A 19,092-nucleotide genomic window follows, 5' to 3' on the forward strand; every position below is an offset into this window, starting at 1 on the left:
ATGGAGCATCCTTGCCTACATGCTTATAGCATTTGCTCACCCTATAAGACTCGCTTTAGACTGGGACCCCCCCCCCCCCACAAGGACAGAACAATGTTCTGGGCAGCAATGTATCCTCGTCACCTAGTACAGTGCCTGGCACATTGTTGGAGTTCAGTGAATAGTTGGCAAATAAACAAATGAATAAAAATAATGGCTACCATTTATTGGGCTACTATAAACTTAACATGGGTTATTCATTTAATCTTTGCAGCAACTTAATAATTAGTGCACCATTATTCCTTTTCACGATGAGTAAACTGAGACTCGAACAGGTTTTGTAACATGCCCAGCCTCGCACAGCCACTACATGGTGGAGCTGGGATTCGAACCCAGGCATGAACCTTTGCTGTTCTTACTCTTCCAGCTATTTCTGTGACGATTCCTGTGACTGACACAGTTGAAGGAATTTATGGTAAACTCTGTAGATAGCCAGAGTGGATGGGAGGAGGATGTGGAACCAGTGGCTGCCATCTGTATCAGTAAAGAACCTCAAATTTAGCCTTGAGACCAGCTAGTTGATAGTGTGGCTTCTTGTGAGACAAGTGGCTTTGTGGCAAATATAAAGAAAGCCAATTGCAAGACACTTTCTTCTTGAAAGACAGTCCCAAACCCTCACAGTGACTGACTGGTCTTCTGCCCCATGCCCTGGGTCCCAGATCTCCTGAAAATTGTTGGTGATGATTAGTACATGACTCTGAGAGCTTCATAACATCACACGACACTGGAGTTAGTTCCAGTGCCCAAGCTCTTGAGATCAGTAATGTACTATTGACTCCTATCCAAGACCAGCCTTCTCTCTGAAAATATGTTGTTATAGGTTTCCAAGGTCAAGGTAACACAAGTCTTTTCCCACTCAGGAAAGTGAGGACAAGTTTCATTTATTTCCTGCTACATATTAAACCAGAAGATGCCATGAGCATGGCATAGCAAGTTAATTGTGAAGCTCTGGTCTCCATAAAAAACATCAAGTTTTCATGGAAGTTTTTTTACCTCACCCCCTTTTTTCTTTCTCTTGAGTGCCTGTCATTTTTGTATTGATTTATAAGAGCTCTTTATGTAAGGAAGACATCTTCCATTGTCATATGTGCTGCAAATACAAATTCTTTCCTCCCTTAACCTTTTTACCTTATATTTTTCTTACATTTTCGATGCATCCAAGTAAAGTTTTATGTGGACAAATCTTTCCATTTGTAGTTTCTGAAACATGTCCCAGACCAAGATTATATAAATACCAATATTTCATTCTAGTTTTTTGAGCATGTGATTTTTTAAACATTGAACTCTTCAATTCTATTCAGAATTTATTTAGTTATATGGTTTGAGCTATAGGTAAAATATTGAATTGCTTACCACTTAGCGCAGCTATTTGGATACAACTGAGCCTATCAGGTCCCCTCTGAGAAATGACAACAAAATTAGTCTATTCTATTAGTCCACTGAATGTTCATATGAAGAGGTATGGGTATAAATGAAAGACCCAAGAGACCCCAGTGATGAATCTAGCCATTTTGGATGATTCGAGCCAATGGACTCAGCTTTTCTTTCTTACCACAACTCTTTTCCCCCATAATAAGAGGAAGCAAGGGCTATAGATGCTCTCTAAAGAGCTTAGAAGAGATTGTTAAAAATGGATAGTTTGGCTAAGACCCCTTTCTGCCCAGTCAGGTGCTGGCGGTTATTGCTCTGGAGGGGGTCCCTTTAACTCTGGCAATCCCAGTGAGTCTGGGCCTCCTATAATTAAATTCTCCTGGAGTTCATGGACAAATTCAAGTCCAGAGGCTAATTCTTAAGCTATAGAAGTCAAACAAGTGTGAGGATTGTGCAGAAGCGAGACCACAAATTGAACAGCTCACCGTTCCAATCCTCAGCGGGGAGTGGGGGCGGGTGAGGTAGAGGAAGGGCAAAGGCACAGGTTTAGACATCTGTAAATATTCTTTTACTGGAACACACACTGCTTAATGGGCCAGCTCTGCCTCCTTCACATTATTGACATCGAATGCCTAAGTGAAGGCACCGAGGATAAATCAGAGCTTAGTGGCAAAGTTTAGCAAGAAGCAAATGAGAAAAAAATACCTGCTGAATCTAGGCCATTTTCCCTAATCAAAATTCCGAAGGTTTCCTCTGGATGTGTTCTATAATTGCTTGCTTCGTTTGTGTCAGCCAAAGGTTTGCGGGGTTTTCCAGAGTAAGAAAGGGAAGATGAATTTCTGTAGGATGTCTGTCGGTTGCATATATGACCCATTTCCTAGCTTGTTCATGGTAAGTGGATAATCCTGGACCGGAAACTGTCTGCCCGTCCACGGTGTCCTCCCATTTTCACCTGATCCCACTGGGAAGGGGACAATGGCCAGAGTGATCATGTCCTGCCGTCTCCTTCCAGTTGGGCATTTGGGGCTTACCTGGTGATTTGAGATTCTGTCTGCCACCGTAGCTTTCCACAAGGGTGATAACTGAACAATTGCTTCTTCATGGAAGACAATACCTGTAGTGAACCATGGCCCCTACATTGAATGGCATCTTTTTTCACACAAATGAAATCTGTATCTCACATGAGGAAACAGTTGTACCCCTTTCTCAAAATAGCATCAGGAGCTGGAGCTAAAATAATGGCTGATACCCAGTGTTTACTTCCAAATCCCCAAAGAAATGTCTTCTCGCTAAAACTAAAATGAATTAAATATTCTAAACTCATAGCTTGAAAAGAAACCAAACACAAATAATGGCCGCAAAAACCCACTTCAATTTTTCAGTTTTCAGACACTGAGATGCATAGGGAATGAGCCAAACAGCTGGCTAGACACACACGTACACATACACACACGCCCACACACACTCACACATGGGAGAGCTGAAAATTCATGCGAGTCAGAGTGAAATTTTTAGCCAAAGTGACAAGTACTAGTATTTTTGTACCTCTTGTCAAATAAATACCAATCCTTAAGAAACACTGATTTTTTTTTTTTTTTTTTTGGAGATCAAGCTAATCCTGGCCACTTGTGGGTGAGTGATGAAAATCTGAAATATTAAGGGGAAAAAAAAGAACGTGCCTTCTCATAATTATACCAAAAATCTGGATGCAGACTAAAAGAACTGTTTAGCCATTCAGATGTCATCCGATAAACGTGCATGTTCTAAATCGCCCAATCAAAATCCAGCTTTCTGATTGAATTCTATGCTGTAAACCTGATAGAGGATCAGAGCCACATAGTTCAGAATATGGAATGTGTTTGGATCTTACTCTTAAAACCAGTGTATTTTGGTAACTTCATAGTCTCAAAAGTATCAAAGAGCAGTGTCCTTAAAGCCAGATCTTCCCCAAATTTCCCTCAAAGCATGTGCAGTGTCTACCTTGAGTGAGCTGCAGGCCAGAGTTTAGGCAGTCACCTGGTGAACTTCAACAATAGGACACACTAAACTCACCACTCTCACTCCTGATAATTCAATCCCAGTTTAGAGGATTCGATGTGTGTGTCTAGCCTCAATCCCAGAGCCAGGGGGTAGTAAAGCATAGTGGTTAGAAGTACACACTTTTGAAAACCTCAGACATGCCTGGATTTGCACCCCACTTTCCAGCTGAGCGCTACTTGAAAAGGCATGTAAGACTCTGAGCGCCAGTGCTCCCCTCTGTAAAACAGAGGCAATAAGTGAGCCAACCACAGGGGCGGTCATGAGGCTTTAGTGAGCTGCTTTGTGTCGAGGGCCCAGGAGGTCCCCATCACCAATGACACCAGTGCCATCAGCGGACACCAACCTCTTCCCCTCCATGTGGGGCTAGGTAGTCTAAGAAGAGGCTCAAGATGCTACTAAAGGAAGAGTGTGCTTCTGAGAAGCCAAATACCATATAGGAACACACATTTGCCCTGGCATTTAATTTAAAGTTTAATTACAAGATAAAAATGGTACCACAGTCAGGAGTCGCAATAAATCAACTGAATGGAAAGAAAGACACTGCCCTTTTTTTTTTTTAACACTGTTTCAAAGTCTTCTTAGAAATCTGAATACCTCCTTATTTCAGAACACGAGCACCACCAGCAAGCCCCAGCCCCAGTCCAGGGTAACCACTAACGTCTGGGTAACGGTGACTTTCATGGGAAAAGTGTTCGCTGATGCAAATTGCCTGAAAGGACTGCCCATTTCCTTGCAGGGTTGAGGAAAGTTTTAAAACCTTATTTTGGTCCATCTTCGGCTTGTCTGAAGTGATCTCGGTGGTGCTGAAATATGACCACAAGTTCATCGAGAACATCGGCTACGTTCTCTACGGCGTTTATAACGTCACCATGGTGGTAGTGCTGCTCAATATGCTAATAGCCATGATCAACAACTCGTATCAGGAAATTGAGGTAAGACCAGTTAACTGATCGTGCTCTCTCTCCCTTGGTTTAATTTAGATGGCTGTTTTCAGAAATGAAGATAAATGGCTTTAGAAGCCTGGGTGTTGTTTAATGTGAAGCCAGAACAGCAAACAATAGAAATTTTTCCAGGATTGCTCCAGAAGCACAACCAGCCGCATGGCATAGCGGGCACCACATCGAGCGGCCCGACAAAGGCCAAAAGGATGGGGGATCCCGAAACTCTCCTCTTTTACACGTATCCCCTCAGGACAGCATGCAGGTGCCCATGGCAAGTCAGAATGGCTACATGTTTCAGCCCACATTCCCTTCTGACTCACATGCATTACTTAAGCACCCGCTGTATACAAAGCCTGTGCTAGGCATGAGTAATACAAAACTGACTAAGACACAGTCTGTGCCCTCGACTCAGTCCACTGAGAAAAAGAGACACGTCAATCAACGAATTGCAATGCCCTGGGGCCAGTGCACCAAGAGAAGTCCTCCCTGGTGCAGGGAGTGCAAAGCAGAGACTATGATTGGCTATGGGAGGAGGAAGCTTGCAGAGGTGATGCTTGAAGGCCATTCAAAGACTAATACAATTTTGACAAACAGATAAAGGAGTCAAGAGAGAGTATCAGGAGGCAATTTAGCAAAATCTAAAATGCACAAACCTTAAGCTATTGAGCAAAACTTTCTTTAGAACAGCAAGAAATTAACAGGAATCCAGTTAAATATATTCTAATTATGATGCGTCTGAACAGTGGGATACTGTGCAGCTTTTATAAAGAATAAAGATGCTTTCTATATACTGATCTGGAAAGACCTCCAAGTTAGACTGTTCAGTGAAAACAAATCAAGTCACAGAACAATGCATACAGTGTAGTCTCTCTTGTGTAAGAGGAAGAAAAGGGAATGCATATTCAGTTTGGATTGTATAAGCATTTGAAAAAGAAAAAAAAAAAAAGCCTCTGAAAGGGAACACAGAAACACACAGCATGGCTGCCTGTTGAGAGAAGGGGTTGGGGGTCCTAGTAGTTAGAATGCCTTTCCAGTTATACCTTTTTATCCTTTAGAAATCATATTATTGTTTTATTTACAATAAAGTTAAATAAACAAACTAAAAATTAAAACAAAATAAAATGCACTAACCCTTTGACTTAACAATTCCAATTCTAGGAATAGATCCATGCAGAAATATGATTTTGCACAGTCGTTCTTTAAAACAAAAGCTTGGAGGTAGCTCATCGATATCAGAATATTTAAATAAACTGTGAAACAGTATAGACTTTAGAATACCGTACATAATACTGTATATACAATGAGAAGAACTTTTTTGTGTGGACATAACAAAATCCCTATGATAATGTTAAGTGAAAAACCACAAGTCGTAGAAAAATATAAGCAGATCTTACTTGCATTAATGCAAATGTGCAAATACAGAAAGAAAAAGTAAAGAAACTTTTCACACCCTTGACCCTGGGCATCTTCTGGGAAGGAGTAAAAAGAGAGAGGAGATTTGAAAGGGGACCTTCACATGTGCTTAGTATACCTCTGTACTTAATTTTTTTTATATAAGAAACAATTATTTGTATATTTCTCATAGAGAAAAAAATAAAGATCGCCCCCTCTCTCCCCATATTAGTTTGCTGGGTCTGCCATAGCAAAATACCACAGACTGTGTGGCTTGGACAATAGAAAGTTATTTACTCAGTTTTAGAGGCTGGAAGTCTGAGATCAAGGCGTTGGCAGGGTTGGTTTCTCCTGGAGCCTCTCTCCTTGGCTTGCAGATGGCCTCCATCTTGCTGTGTCCTCACACGGCTTTTCCTCTGTGCACATGAACCTCTGGTGTCTCTTCCTCTCCTTATAATGACACCGATCATACTGAATTCAGGCCCCACCATTATGACCTCATTTAACCTTAATTACCTCTTTAAAGGCCTTATCTCTAAGTACGGTCACATTCTAAGATACTGGGGCCTCAACATGTGAATTTGAGAAGGACACATTTAGTCCATAATACCACCCACAAAGAAGAGTATTTTAAACAGTAGAAACATGTGCCAAGGTAGGTAGGGGTGAAACGATGTGATATACTTGGCACTGCAAGACTGTAGATTATTCAGGGAAAAGTAGCATCAAGAGGTGCAAGGCAGAGGTGAGCTAAGCCATGAAGCCTTAGCCCCCACCACCACCCCCCCACCCCCCCGCCGCCACCCCCCGAGAAAATACAGCACTCCGTCGATAGAAAAACATTTTTTTTAAGTGCTATAGATATTTGGTCACCTCAGTGGATGAGTTATTGCTAACTAGTCCTTCCTGCCCTTCTGGGCCTCAGTTTCCCGCAACAAGCACATCCTGCTTTGGTCCAAATGAATGTGGCTTGTAAAACCACATGATTGACATGGGGGAAGACCATGACAAGAGCAGGCAAGCCTATGGCTTTCGATGTTAAATCACCTCACCAAAGCATGGTGTCGCAAGACGGAGAGAGCGCACTGCAGCCCACGCCTCCCCTCCAGGCTCTGGGCTCCTTCTCAGGGGAGAGCATATTAATCTCCCACCCACCTCACTGGTGGTGCGAGGACCAAGAGAAGTGCAATGAGGCCACCAGAGAGTGCCCACTATTCATGGTCACAATGAACTTTGACGAAGCACATATTTGTAAAGCCTTCCATGAGAACACTTATTTATTCAATCAACGGATCTTGAGCACCTACTGCACAAATCCACGGACCCGCCTGTCTCTGCACCCGCCATGCCCCACCAGCCTTGCGTCTTCATCAGTGCAGCCCACCACGTACCCTGGCTCCCTGCCCACTCGCCTCCTCAGGAGCCACCGTTATCCCTACTCCGCCTGCATCGTCCCCTCTCCCTCTCTATCTAGTCCTCCTTGTCAGCATTTAAATAAGTCTCTTGTTTTAAAAAGTAACTACAAAAAAAATCCTCCCTCAATCTCACTTTCCAGCTCTCAACTTTTTCTCTCCTGCTCTTTATTGCCAACTTTCTCAAGAATTGTTTATATTTCTCACTGCCTCTTCCACTAATTGACTCCTACTCTTCTCCACCCCTCCACTCCTACCCACACTTGACCTGGTTGAGAAATACTCACCGCTTGGATCTCGGCTCAAACGCTAGCCGCCAGAGCAGCCTTCCCTGACCCCTGGGCCAGGCCAGGGGCCGGAGCACCCACAGCTCTTAGCACAACTCTAGGTAAAAGATGAGCTGAGGTATTGTTTCACATGCTCATGTAATTGGCCAGACTATGTGTTCCACAAGGGTGTGGACTGTCATCACCAGCATCTGCCTGGCACATGCCAGGCACACAGTAGGTGCTGGATTAGTATTTGCTAAATAACTAAAGGTTGAACACTAGGCACTGTGTTAAGTGATCAAGATAAAAAATAATATTTACTGAGGGTTTACTAAATGTCTGACACTGTTTTTCAGGCATTAACTCCTTTAATTCTCACAATCTATGCGGTAGGTATTATTATCCTCATTTTACAGACAAGGCCCAGAGCAGCTAAGTTACCTGCCATGGTTATACAGCTCGTAAGGAACAGAGCCAGGATTTGAATCCAAGCAGGCTCCAGAGCCAGTGCTCTCACCACTATACTACCCTTCCACTCAAGTCACTGTCACTCCTCTCTATTATACTGGGAGTGACCTCTGCCCTCACAAAGCTTCCAATCTAAAAGGCCCATATAGGATGTCCCATAGGCCAGGCCAGGCACTGGTGGAGTCTCTGCTAAAGCAAACATAATCAAGCCTGCCGGTAATGACCTTGTATCTCACGGCACATTCCTGTGGCCTCCTGCCTGCCGGTGCCTCCTGGGTTCACAGCCCCGTGAGTGTAGCTATGCATAGAGGACTCCACCACCATGGAGCACATGCCCAATGCCAATGTCAGGATTATGTGAGGGATCATCTCCATGTTCAGATGAGCAAGCCCAAGGCCTTTGCCTAAAGTCACACAGCTAGGAAGGGGTTGTGAGCCCAGGTCTCTCTGATCCTAAATCCCATGTCTGTCCTGAAACCGCTGTCCTAGGTCAGAGGCCAAAGGGACTGGCCTACAAAAAAAAAAAGAAAAAACATACCTGCTACCCCTTAGGGGGCCCACTCAGCATTCTAGCACTGACGCCAGGTCAGAAGTAGCAGATCTGGGGCTTCCATCTACCACACCACCAGGGAAAAGAACGTGGCCGGACTAACTACAGTCAGGTTCGCTCCCTTGGATTACATGTGCAGAGAATCTCTTCCCTGACAGCACTCTGACCAACAGGAAGTACACTTTTTAATAAGAAATACACTGTGGTGTCCAATATGGGGGCCACTCACCACATGTACCAATTGAGTACCTGAAATGTGGCTAATTCAAGCTGAGATGTGCTATGGGTATAAAATACACGCCAATTTTGAAGACTCAGTATGAAAAAAAAATGTGAGCTATCTCACTAATAATTTTTTTATGATTACATGCTGAAATGATAATATTCAGATCTACTGGTTTAAATAAAACATATCGCTGAAGTTATTTTACCTGTTCCATTTTACTTTTTTACAATGTGGCTCCTAGGAAATTTAAGTTTGCCTATGTGGTTCACCTTCGTGGCTCACATCATACTTTTGTGGGGCAGCATTGCTCTAAAAGATTAACGTGGTGGTTGGTGAATAAGTTAGCAGAGCTGTAAATGCTAACAGATGAGAAGATTAAATGGCATTGAGAAAAGTTCTCTGGTAAGTGGCAAGTGGCAAATGCTAGTGAAAGCACCCACTGGAGAATAAGGGTGGATGAATGGGCTGAGGTTTTCCACGATGAACCCACGAGGCTAGGTGAAGATGTTTAGGAATGACTATGCATACGGTTTCAGCGAGAACGAACTCCCCATCTAGAGCGGAGAGAAGACCCACAAATGTATCCATCAGAGCCCCGTTCAGACCCTGCTCTCAGGACCCGCGGGCTGCAGCCCCACTCCTCGCATTGCGCTGTCGTTAGACCGTGGCCCTTGACGGTGGACCGTTGTTTCCCTTGTTCCACAGGAGGATGCAGACGTGGAGTGGAAATTTGCGCGAGCAAAGCTCTGGCTGTCTTATTTTGATGAAGGAAGAACTTTACCTGCTCCTTTTAATCTAGTGCCAAGTCCTAAATCATTTTATTATCTCATAATGAGAATCAAGATGTGCCTCATAAAACTCTGCAAATCTAAGGCCAAAAGCTGTGAAAATGACCTTGAAATGGGCATGCTGAATTCCAAATTCAGGGTAGGTAACACGGTGTTTATGGGGCTAAGAAGGTGGCAGGAGCAGGAGGAGGGGGCTGAGTGTTGGATTTGTAGGGTGGGGGTGCCGCTGATACAATGGGAGCCAGGCACTGGGAGGGGCCAATGCCTTTCAGAAAAGGGGGCACATCAGCAAAGCTGTGGCACCAGCAGAGGCTGCCTGTGGTGGCTCCTCCGTTCCTTGCAGCAACTTGGAGAGCAGCAGCCCTGGCCCCAGTGAGGGAAACTCTTTAGTGGACTCAAAAGTGGAATAGCTCTTTCCGTAGTGGGACTGGAGGGTGACCTCTGGGAAGAGAGTTTCCCTGCCCATTATCTCCTCCTCCTGGAGTGTCCCAATGTTTATGAGCATGTGAAAACTTCTGAGGAAGCCTGGAAGAAAGCAGCCTGGGCAATTTTAACTCAGTGCTTCCCAAAGTTGACCAAACCATATGCTGTAACCTGTTGACATCCCACAGAACTAGAGTCCCCAGGAGCAGTGTCCAAGGAAGCCAAGCAACAGTAGGTGTTATCAATCTTGCAAAGGTCCTCTTTTTAGAGACAGCCCCATATGTGGGTGCCATTCAAGTCCTACCATGTATGCCTGCATGTATGTATGATGTATTGTGTATGCATGTATTTTTTTCCAGAAGACTCGCTACCAGGCTGGCATGAGGAATTCTGAAAGCCTGACAGTAAATAACACTTTCAGCAAACCCACCAGATACCAGGTAACTACCCGTTTCTCAAGCATGGGCAGAAGTGGACTCAATTAAGACATGGATTCAGTCACATGGGTGTGTCGTCCCCCCAGAACATAGCTCAACAAATGTTTAAGTGCCTACAATAGGCCAGGCACTAAACTACTTAGTGGGGATAAAGAAGAAAACAATAGGTTGGAGAAATGAAGAAAAACTGCAAGCCCTTGCCTAGGTATGGTTATCAGAGGAGGCTCCTTCAAGCAGAGGGCAGTTAGCTAAGACCTCATGGATGCAAAGGAGGCAGCATGCAGAGCCTTCCAGGCAGAGGAAACGCATCAGCAAAAACTAGAGGGGGGAAGCTTGGCTGGTCCAAAGCAGCTGGAGCCCAGCCAGCAGGGCAGAGGAGGGGGCGATGAGGTCAGTGAGGAAGCAGGGGACCAGACCAAGGTCAGGATGCAGATTTCGCTCTGCCTTATAGAGAAAGGCAGTAGGAGGAGTTTGACACGTGGGGACAAGAGTGGAAGCAGGGAAATCAGTGAAGAGAATGGGAAAGTCATCCAGGTGCAACAGATGGTGGCTTGGAATGGGATGTGGAGAAAAGCAGGCAGATTCTGGACATAGAGCCAATGAATGGGACCTGAGGCGTGCCAATAGGTGTGGCATAGGGAGAGGCAGTCTGACTCCCAGGTATTTGTCTGAAGCAACCAGGTGGCTATTGGTGTCTTCACTGAGTACCTGACCTTAGACTGCCAGCCTGCAAAGTCTGTTATAAAAATCAGAAGACGACCTTTTACACTTGCGGCCCTTGCATTGCTTTTGGAAATTACTGTCAAATCCCCATATCAGTCTGAATCAGCCCGTGAGCCAGTGATAAATGTTAACTACAGGTTATTGATTATAAAAGTTCAGGCCAATCTTCTTCTGCTTTCTCCTTCCCAATGATTAGCAGTGCCATCTATGCTGGTCTTTTGTGTCAGATGTAAATTTGAAGCTGTTCTGAGCTTTCCTTTCGGCTAAGGAGAGGCGTCCCTAGTGCCACTATCCCAGAGGAAGCAATTACAGATTAGGCATCTTCCAGACACAGGTCTCTAATTGAATCTCCATCTGTATTTTAGAAGCCAGCTGTATAGTTAGGAATTAGGTATACAGTTAAGAAATGGCTTATCCCTCAAAGTACTTCTAGTATGATCAGACGACATGGGATAAAAATTAGCAAGGGGAAAATCTTATATTTGATCATGCACAAAATTGGGCCTGACCAGTTTGATCTACTTTGAGTTATTATACAGGACAAATCCTTGGGTCAGTGGAAGAATTTTCATTTCTCAGGTTCTCAGAGGAAATGTTAGATTGTCTGTGTCACTGAAAAGATAGACAATCCTAGAGGGTTAGAGCCAAATCTCTCCTGAGTTTTGAGCAGAATCAGATGCTGAGAAGAAGGAAGACTCATTACGTGATGAATGTCCTGTACCCAGAATGAATCCTTTCCAAGCGAGACCATTTTCAAAAGCAGTGTCAGGGTGATCCCATTTGTCTTCCATCAACACTGGTTGAGTCCTGGCAGCCTTCCATCTCCCCAAGAGCTTCCTGCTATGATTGGTGACTGGCTGGTTTGCAGCTTCAGGCTACTGATGACCTTGGAAAGCTTGCTCACCCAGTATTTTCTGAGTCCGCCATGAAAAGCCTGGGGCTACTTAGACAAATTTTTGTCACAGGAAAGAAGAAAGGAAAACTGGACCCTAGCAGTGGAGGACAGTAAACAGGAACAGAGAGCACCTTGCATTAACACATTTGTACTTTGCTCAGCCCTCTCAGTGAAGTGGAGGCATCTTCCTGAGCCATCGTCTGCTTGAACAGGAGTAAACCTTGAGATGACACAAAAGGACAGCTGGGAGCAGACTAGACACCGGCCCTTGTGTTATCACACTGTATTTCTGAGAGAGGCATTATTTTTAACCCCATTTACCAGGTGCGAGGCCTGAGGCTCAGTGGCGGAGGTCACACGGCTGGCTGAGCTGAGACCTGATTCAGAAGGGCACCGTCTTTCACTGCACACGCTGCCCAGGTGCTGGCCCGTCATCCCCTTTCACAGTGTCGCACCACAGTTTGCCTCGGAGCCTGCCCTGCCTGTGTTTGGCAGTCACTAGGAGATCTATCTGAGCCCTTGCCGGAGAAGCAGAGTGAAAGGTTAGGGCAAGGATCTGACAATGGTTCATCTGTCCTCTTGGGCTCAAGGTGGCCTTCCAGCTGCACTGCCCTACTCCCAAAGCAACTTCGAAATGTGCAGAGGTCAGGGGCAGCTTGCTCTCTCTTTCTTACTATCCAGGCTGCACCCAGAGCTGCCACTTCATTGAGCACAAATGCAGTCAGCCTCTGTCACTGTCATGGTTCTGAGAAATTCTGTAACATTCCCAATAAGGAAAAAGCCCTGTTGTTCATACACGTGTGCGTTTGAGGCTTGCTCCCTCTGTTTCTTTGGTAGATCTGCTTGATTGCTCAGCCTTAGTGCTTTAGGTGTTTATTTCAAGCTTGTCAAGCCTGATTTGAGGGGGGCTCCCTGTTGTAAGGGAAGGCAACTACTTCAGAGGCTCTCTGTGCTTTGCTTTCTTCACCTTCCAGGAGATGAACTGTTATTTTTCCCAAAACTTGTTCCTTGCCTTTGCAATGTTTTTTTCCAATCAGGGTTCTGTGGACACAAGACTAAACAATGGAACAAAACCATGATACTGGTGAGGTGGCCAAAGTGTGCCTCCTATCAGGGCGCCCTGTGACCTTTCCAAGATCCAGTGGGTCAATTTGTTAGGGTGTGTACTGACCCTACATACTCACTCTCTGAGAGGTCTACTTCCTTCATGGGCACAGCAAACAAGCCACATCCCAAATGGATCACAGAATCCAGGAACGATCCATCATTCAAATAAGCCCCAACCTTTATGATATGATCCCTTCCCCAAAACCTACTGGGGAGGCCTCTTTTTCACCTTCTAGATGGCCTTTTCCATAGAGATCAAGGAAAATAAGATACGCAACTGGACAGTGTTAAATTCTTCTATTCGGTGTCTGATAAACCCCGTTTAACGCGTCACTTGTCCTGGGACCGTTGTATCCACTCTCTTCCAAATGTTCCTCGGGTTCTGTTTCCCCGGGCGACAACACTGCATCCCCCTACTTCGTTTGCCATTTTCAACAGACGGTGGGTGTGTGTTCCTTCTCTTCCTCGTCTATGTCTTCAGCTGCCCCCGCTGCACAGAGAGGGTTGTCTCGTCCATGGAAAGATCTTCGGTTTTCTCTTCAACAGCAGTAGCCAGAGGCCGCTGGGCCCTTGGAGTCTAGGCAGGGAGACTGTCTGCCTCCTTCCCTGGAGAGAGAGAGGTCTCAGTGTCACCACCATTCTTACCCACTGTGTCGCTCAGCAGTAATTCTTTTGCCTGAGTAGCATCACTAAATATACTCGGCTCCAGCACTCGTTACATGAAAGAGGCAGGGTAGGCCCAGTTCCCACCAATGAAGACATGTAAACTTAGAAATCCCTAAGTTTACTGTCTTCACAAAGTGAACTCTATGGATCCAGACACTTAAAAACCCTCAGTTCTTGGGTTTGTTCTTGAAAGGCAACAAACTTGAATTAGATTCCCTTCACTTGTGTCAGCCCGAAAGTCTGCAGTGGAAGAATACTTCTGAATTCCTTATTCAGTAAGAATGTTAGATACTTGGGCATCTGGGTTGTTTTGCTTTATTTTGTTTCTTTTTTATGTTCCCATGAGACTGGTTCAGGACAGTTTTGTTTTATTTCTCCAGTTAAAAGACCAAAAAAAAAAAAAAAAAGCATTAATGAGTCCTATGGAAAGGCATATATTCTTGTAACTTAGGTCACTTGCCTTATTAACATCAATAAGAAATCTAATGCTTCAATTTGACCACTAACATGACAAGACCCAGGCATCTCTGAGAAGGTGCACCAGGAAAGCAGCTTGCTAATTAACTGTTCAGCCATAAATCAGATTACAACTCAAATCACAGAGCCAAGTGGACCACTAGCTCACCGAGGGCCAAGGAGAGGCAGCACTGGCCTAAGTGGGCTGACCCCAGAGCTTGCCGTTGGAGCACCTTTGCCAAGTTTGTTCCAAGCCTTGGAATCTCAGGACTAGGAGACAGCTCCTTGGCAAGGTCTTCACCACCAAAGGCACTGCGAGAGCCCCCATTTGATGATAATAACGAGTTAAATCTTCCAGCTCTTCGCATCCAAGCAGTTCACTTCTTTACTTGCAAGAAGCTTTTCCTCAGTCCATGTAGTCAGCGAGAACGTAACCACCTGCTTGACGTCCCACAACTAAGCTGGGGACAGAATTCAGGTCCCTTCGATCTAGAAAATGCTGCCTCTGTTGCCTCCATCCTCGAGTGTGTGCAGGTGAACAGGTCACAGGAAGGGACAACCAAGGAGCGGGGAATTCCTCCCTCTCTGCCTTACTACTCATCTTTTGCAAGATTGAGACATCTCGGCTACCAGAATATTTTTAAATCCTGTGATTTCACAGGAACCTTGGAACCACAACTGGCAAAATCCAAAGTTCACTCCCTGTGGTCTTACACTTGGCTCTATTCTTGGTGTCTCTTAACTGTCTGTTCATGCCTCATTTGCGTAAAGAACCCAGTGTCTGCGTAGTAAGTGAACCTGCAGGCCAGCCCTTCCCCTACAGCATGCCTAGTGGGGCAGTCAGGCATGTGGGTTTTCAGTGAAGTGGTCTTTTGGCAAAACTTCTCGAGGCCCAGTGAGCTGTATCTGTTTCTGCCTCCGGTAGGGATTTTCCCAGGTGCACTGGGCTTGTCCTCCGAGCCTGGTCCTGACTCTCCACTCATGCACAGCACCTGATAGGGACACAGCTCCTCCTGAGCTGGCCTGCTAAGACCTCCGTACGCCCTCTTGAGCACAGCAGTTGTTGAACTAGTTTTTCAGAGCTGCAGCCTCAGAAGATGCATGACTGGCAGAGGCCACAAAGAAGGGTGGGTCGGGTCAGGCCTTGGACCCTCGAGCAGCACCCATCCATCTTAGATGATCCTCTCTTTCTTTGGCTCAGCCTCCTGCCATGGAGTGTCCTGTTCTTATATCCTAGGGCCAGGTGATATCAAATCCTGGGGGAAGAGGTTAAACAGAGAGACTGGCCCAGGTTCCCCAACTAGGCAGGACACCTCTCAAAAGCGAGGCACCAGGCAGGGGACTCCCAGCAGCTGACCGGGCTCTGCAGGATTGAGGGGTCATGCATACACCGTGCCTGCTGCCTCTGTGCTTGACCAGGCTTGTCTGATGCCTTCCTTGTGTTCACATTTCAGAAAATCATGAAACGGCTCATAAAAAGATACGTCCTGAAGGCCCAGGTGGACAGAGAAAACGATGAAGTCAATGAAGGTAAGGGATTGGATCATCTTCCTGTAGCTCGACAGGAGTCGGACATGGTCTCATTAGGCTAAAGTCTGGGTGTTGTCGGCAGGGCTGGGTGTTCCTGTCTGGAGGCCCCGGGGAGGCTCGGTCTGCTTGCTCATTTGGGTGCTGGCAGAAGGCGATTCGTGTGGTTGTAGGACCGAGGTCCCTGTTCCCTTGCTGGCTGTCAGCCGGGGTGGCCCGCAGCTCCAACCTAGACCGCCCTCCAGTCGGCACGTTGCTCCTTGACCTCAGAACCAGCGACCGAGCATCCACCCTTCTCCTGTTGTCACCTCTCTTACCTCTGCTGTCACCACATCTCTCAGACCCACTCTTCTGCCTTCCTCTTCCACTTTTAAAGGCTTGTGACTAGACTGGATAAATCAAAACAATCTCCTGTTTAAGGTCAGCCGATTAGCACCCTTAAATCCATTTGCGACCATGGTTCCCTTTTGCTGTGTAACATAACACGCCCACAGACAGGACCCCAGGACCAGTACCTGGACCCATTTGTGGGGTGAGGCAATCATTCTGCCTACCACAGTGATGACCCTTGATTTCAGGATTCCCCATGTCATGGGCGCAAGTGCAGAGAGCTGCAGACCATACACCTCTTTCAGATTCTGCCACTGCCTTGGTTGCATCTGGCTCCATCCTGTCTCACATCCGGGCTCTCATAATCTGACAACCTCAGTGTTTCTCAAAGTACCCCTACCCCCTGCCACAGAGTCACTTGTTAAAAATGCACATCCCAGACCCCACCCAGACCCGTGATTCGGCATCTCTGGGGTGGCGCCTGGGGGTCTGCATTTTGATAAGAGCACCAGGTCATTCTGACAAATGCAGAAGTTTGCAAACTACATTATTTTCACTGTTTGGGTTATTGTCCAGTCTATTTTAAGCAGTTACTCTTAAGTAAAAAACAAATTACCTTATACCGGGCAATTAATCTTCATGAGACACCAAGGACAAATATTTGCTACCTAGAAACAGCCTCCTCCACAAATGAAGGCACTAAATCTCCCCCTCACTTAGGCCACCTGGGCCTACGGAAGAGCCTGGTCATCACTAGTGACCCTCCGCTTCATCCTGGGGCATCACCCCTAGGCTGACACTGTCTAGGGGCCGAGCAGCTGCCCTTCTACCCACCCGTACTTTTGGGTCTCAAACATAAAACTGCCAGGTGTCGGGCCAGCCAGCAGTGTGTAACTGTGATAGACAGGGATGTGCCTGATTATAGAAAGTGAGGCTGCCCAGGTTTCGTGCCACTAGAATTACACCATGAAACTGGAGCTCAGCTGAGCACCGAATGACAAGAAGAGAGGGATGTATGCATTTGTCAAAACTGACCAAACTGTACCTTAAAGATCTCTGCACTGTAGTATGTAAAGCCTATCTAGAAAACATATGAATAATGTGTCCCCGGGCAGCAGACTCCCATCTAAGTCAAGCCCTGTATCTAAAATATCGGGAAAGAACCTTTCGATACCCCTTTGTGGTTAATAAAAGACTCCCATAGCCCTGGCGCACGTGGACGATTAACCACATGGTTCACTGCAGAAACAAGGTGAAGTCTCACCTGGTGGTCCCTGGCTACGGAAAAGGAGGCAGCGGGCCTGTCGCGGCGCTTCGGCGAGGCAGTGCTGCCTGCACGGTCTGGATGGACCCTGCTCCGGCAAGGCTGCCGGGCTGCATCCGCCGTGCCCATTCTCTCCCTTCACACTTGGGAGTTTCTCCCCTCTGCAAATAACAGCAACAGAACAACACATGGAGCATCATGGAAACACGTGTCCCAGTTAATCAGCGCGGTACTTGGAATCTTGAAATCTGCCTGGAATGGCTCCAAAACCAACATTCTAACAATCATGATGCGAAACAGGTGATAGCAGTCCACAGCCCTGATCTTGACGCCTCCCTCTACCTCAGACCCTTAATGAGAGCTTGACCAGGAATTGGAGGAGAAGGGTCTCAAATGGATGATGTGTCCTTCAGTGGCAGGAGCTGGGTGGTACTTAGGTCAAAACAGAGCTCTGGTCCCCTGACCTCCACCCCTGGTGGGCTGGCCCAGCAACCTGAGAGCCTGCTGCAAAGATGCATGCCCCAAGCTCAGGTGGGACGAGCCCCTTCTGTCCACTCAACACTCACCAGAATTTCATGTCCTTGCAGGCGAACTGAAGGAAATCAAGCAAGATATCTCCAGCCTGCGCTATGAGCTTCTGGAAGAGAAATCCCAAGCTACTGGCGAGCTGGCAGACCTGATCCAACAGCTCAGTGAGAAATTTGGGAAGAACTTAAACAAAGACCACCTGAGGGTGAACAAGGGTAAAGACATCTAGCCGCCTACATGAGCATCTGTGACTTCTACCAGCATTCCAAGGCCAGGTTGAATGTCCTGGCCACCAGCCCTGGTGGGGAGGCATCCCAGGCCCACTCCTCTAGGACACCAAGGCTCCATCCTGAGCAGCTCTCCTGACATCTGCAGCCCGGTGGCCTTCCTGGACCCAGAAGTGTTGTGAATCTAGGCTATTGGGTGAGAAACACGACCGCAGGAGGAGGGGGGAAGTGCCCCCCATACACACGCAGGTGTGAGACCATCGGTCCAGCCACAGTGACATACGTCCGGTGGCCGGTGCAGGAAAAGGCCTTCTTGGATGCACACGTACCCTCCCACAGCACATGGGACGCAGCTCTGTCCGTGTCCTGGGAAGACAAACCACTTCACCACCCCATGCACCCCTTCTCTCTTCCTCCCTGCCACCCACACACATGCAAACAGAACCGGCAGGTGACCTGTGATCTATACTTAAGTGCCAGATGAGAACACAGATAGCCTAATAGTAAAATAGTTCTATTTGTTTATCAAAAAAAAAAAAAAAAGAAGAAGAAAAAACTGTTTAAAGATCTTAAATCAAACATTGTACTGTAGGTAGCACTGTTCGGAGAACAACAACAAAATCCAAATGATGTATTTTTACCTTTATTATCTTGTATTTACTATTTTTACCTAAAATGCAAAGAAATAAAATTACCTCATAACAGCCTGGGACCCTCTGCGAATGTGCTGCCCTCCGCCATCCTGCCCCGCGCCCTGTCTGGGGGTGGCCTCAGGAGCCCGCTGACTAGTGCTCATCTGGGAGGAGAATGGGGCAGATGTGAGGAGGGAAGGAACCAACCTCCTGAGAGTCAGGTGGCCAGGACCCTCACCTCCGAGCCCCTCCTCCTATCCCAGACCTAGTGACCTCGACCTCGCCAAGCTCAGAAAAGAGGCAAAGGAGATGGTGAAGGAGGCAGAACGTTTTCTCAGCCCCACCTTTCTCCCTCTCCCTCTCTGTGGGAGGGAGGAGCAG

At 46.5% G+C, this 19,092-nt stretch overlaps 1 protein-coding gene across 4 annotated transcripts in view; it reads left to right on the top strand.

Annotated features, from left to right (window-relative positions):
* Positions 1-18,781, top strand: part of TRPC7 (transient receptor potential cation channel subfamily C member 7) — a 124,191-nt gene extending 105,410 nt beyond the window's left edge. For all 4 annotated transcript variants that reach the window (XM_016137714.2, XM_036224735.1, XM_016137715.2 and 1 more), the window contains 5 exons: positions 4,187-4,382; positions 9,414-9,635; positions 10,279-10,359; positions 15,658-15,733; positions 17,912-18,781. In XM_016137714.2, the coding sequence (XP_015993200.1) occupies positions 4,187-4,382; positions 9,414-9,635; positions 10,279-10,359; positions 15,658-15,733; positions 17,912-18,081 (745 nt within the window). In that variant the 3' untranslated portion in view covers positions 18,082-18,781. The remainder of the gene's footprint in view (positions 1-4,186; positions 4,383-9,413; positions 9,636-10,278; positions 10,360-15,657; positions 15,734-17,911) is intronic.
* The last annotated feature ends 311 nt before the right edge of the window (positions 18,782-19,092 follow it).

This window comes from Rousettus aegyptiacus, unplaced genomic scaffold (assembly GCF_014176215.1).
Source record: "Rousettus aegyptiacus isolate mRouAeg1 unplaced genomic scaffold, mRouAeg1.p scaffold_m13_p_7, whole genome shotgun sequence".
Lineage (NCBI taxonomy): Eukaryota > Metazoa > Chordata > Mammalia > Chiroptera > Pteropodidae > Rousettus > Rousettus aegyptiacus.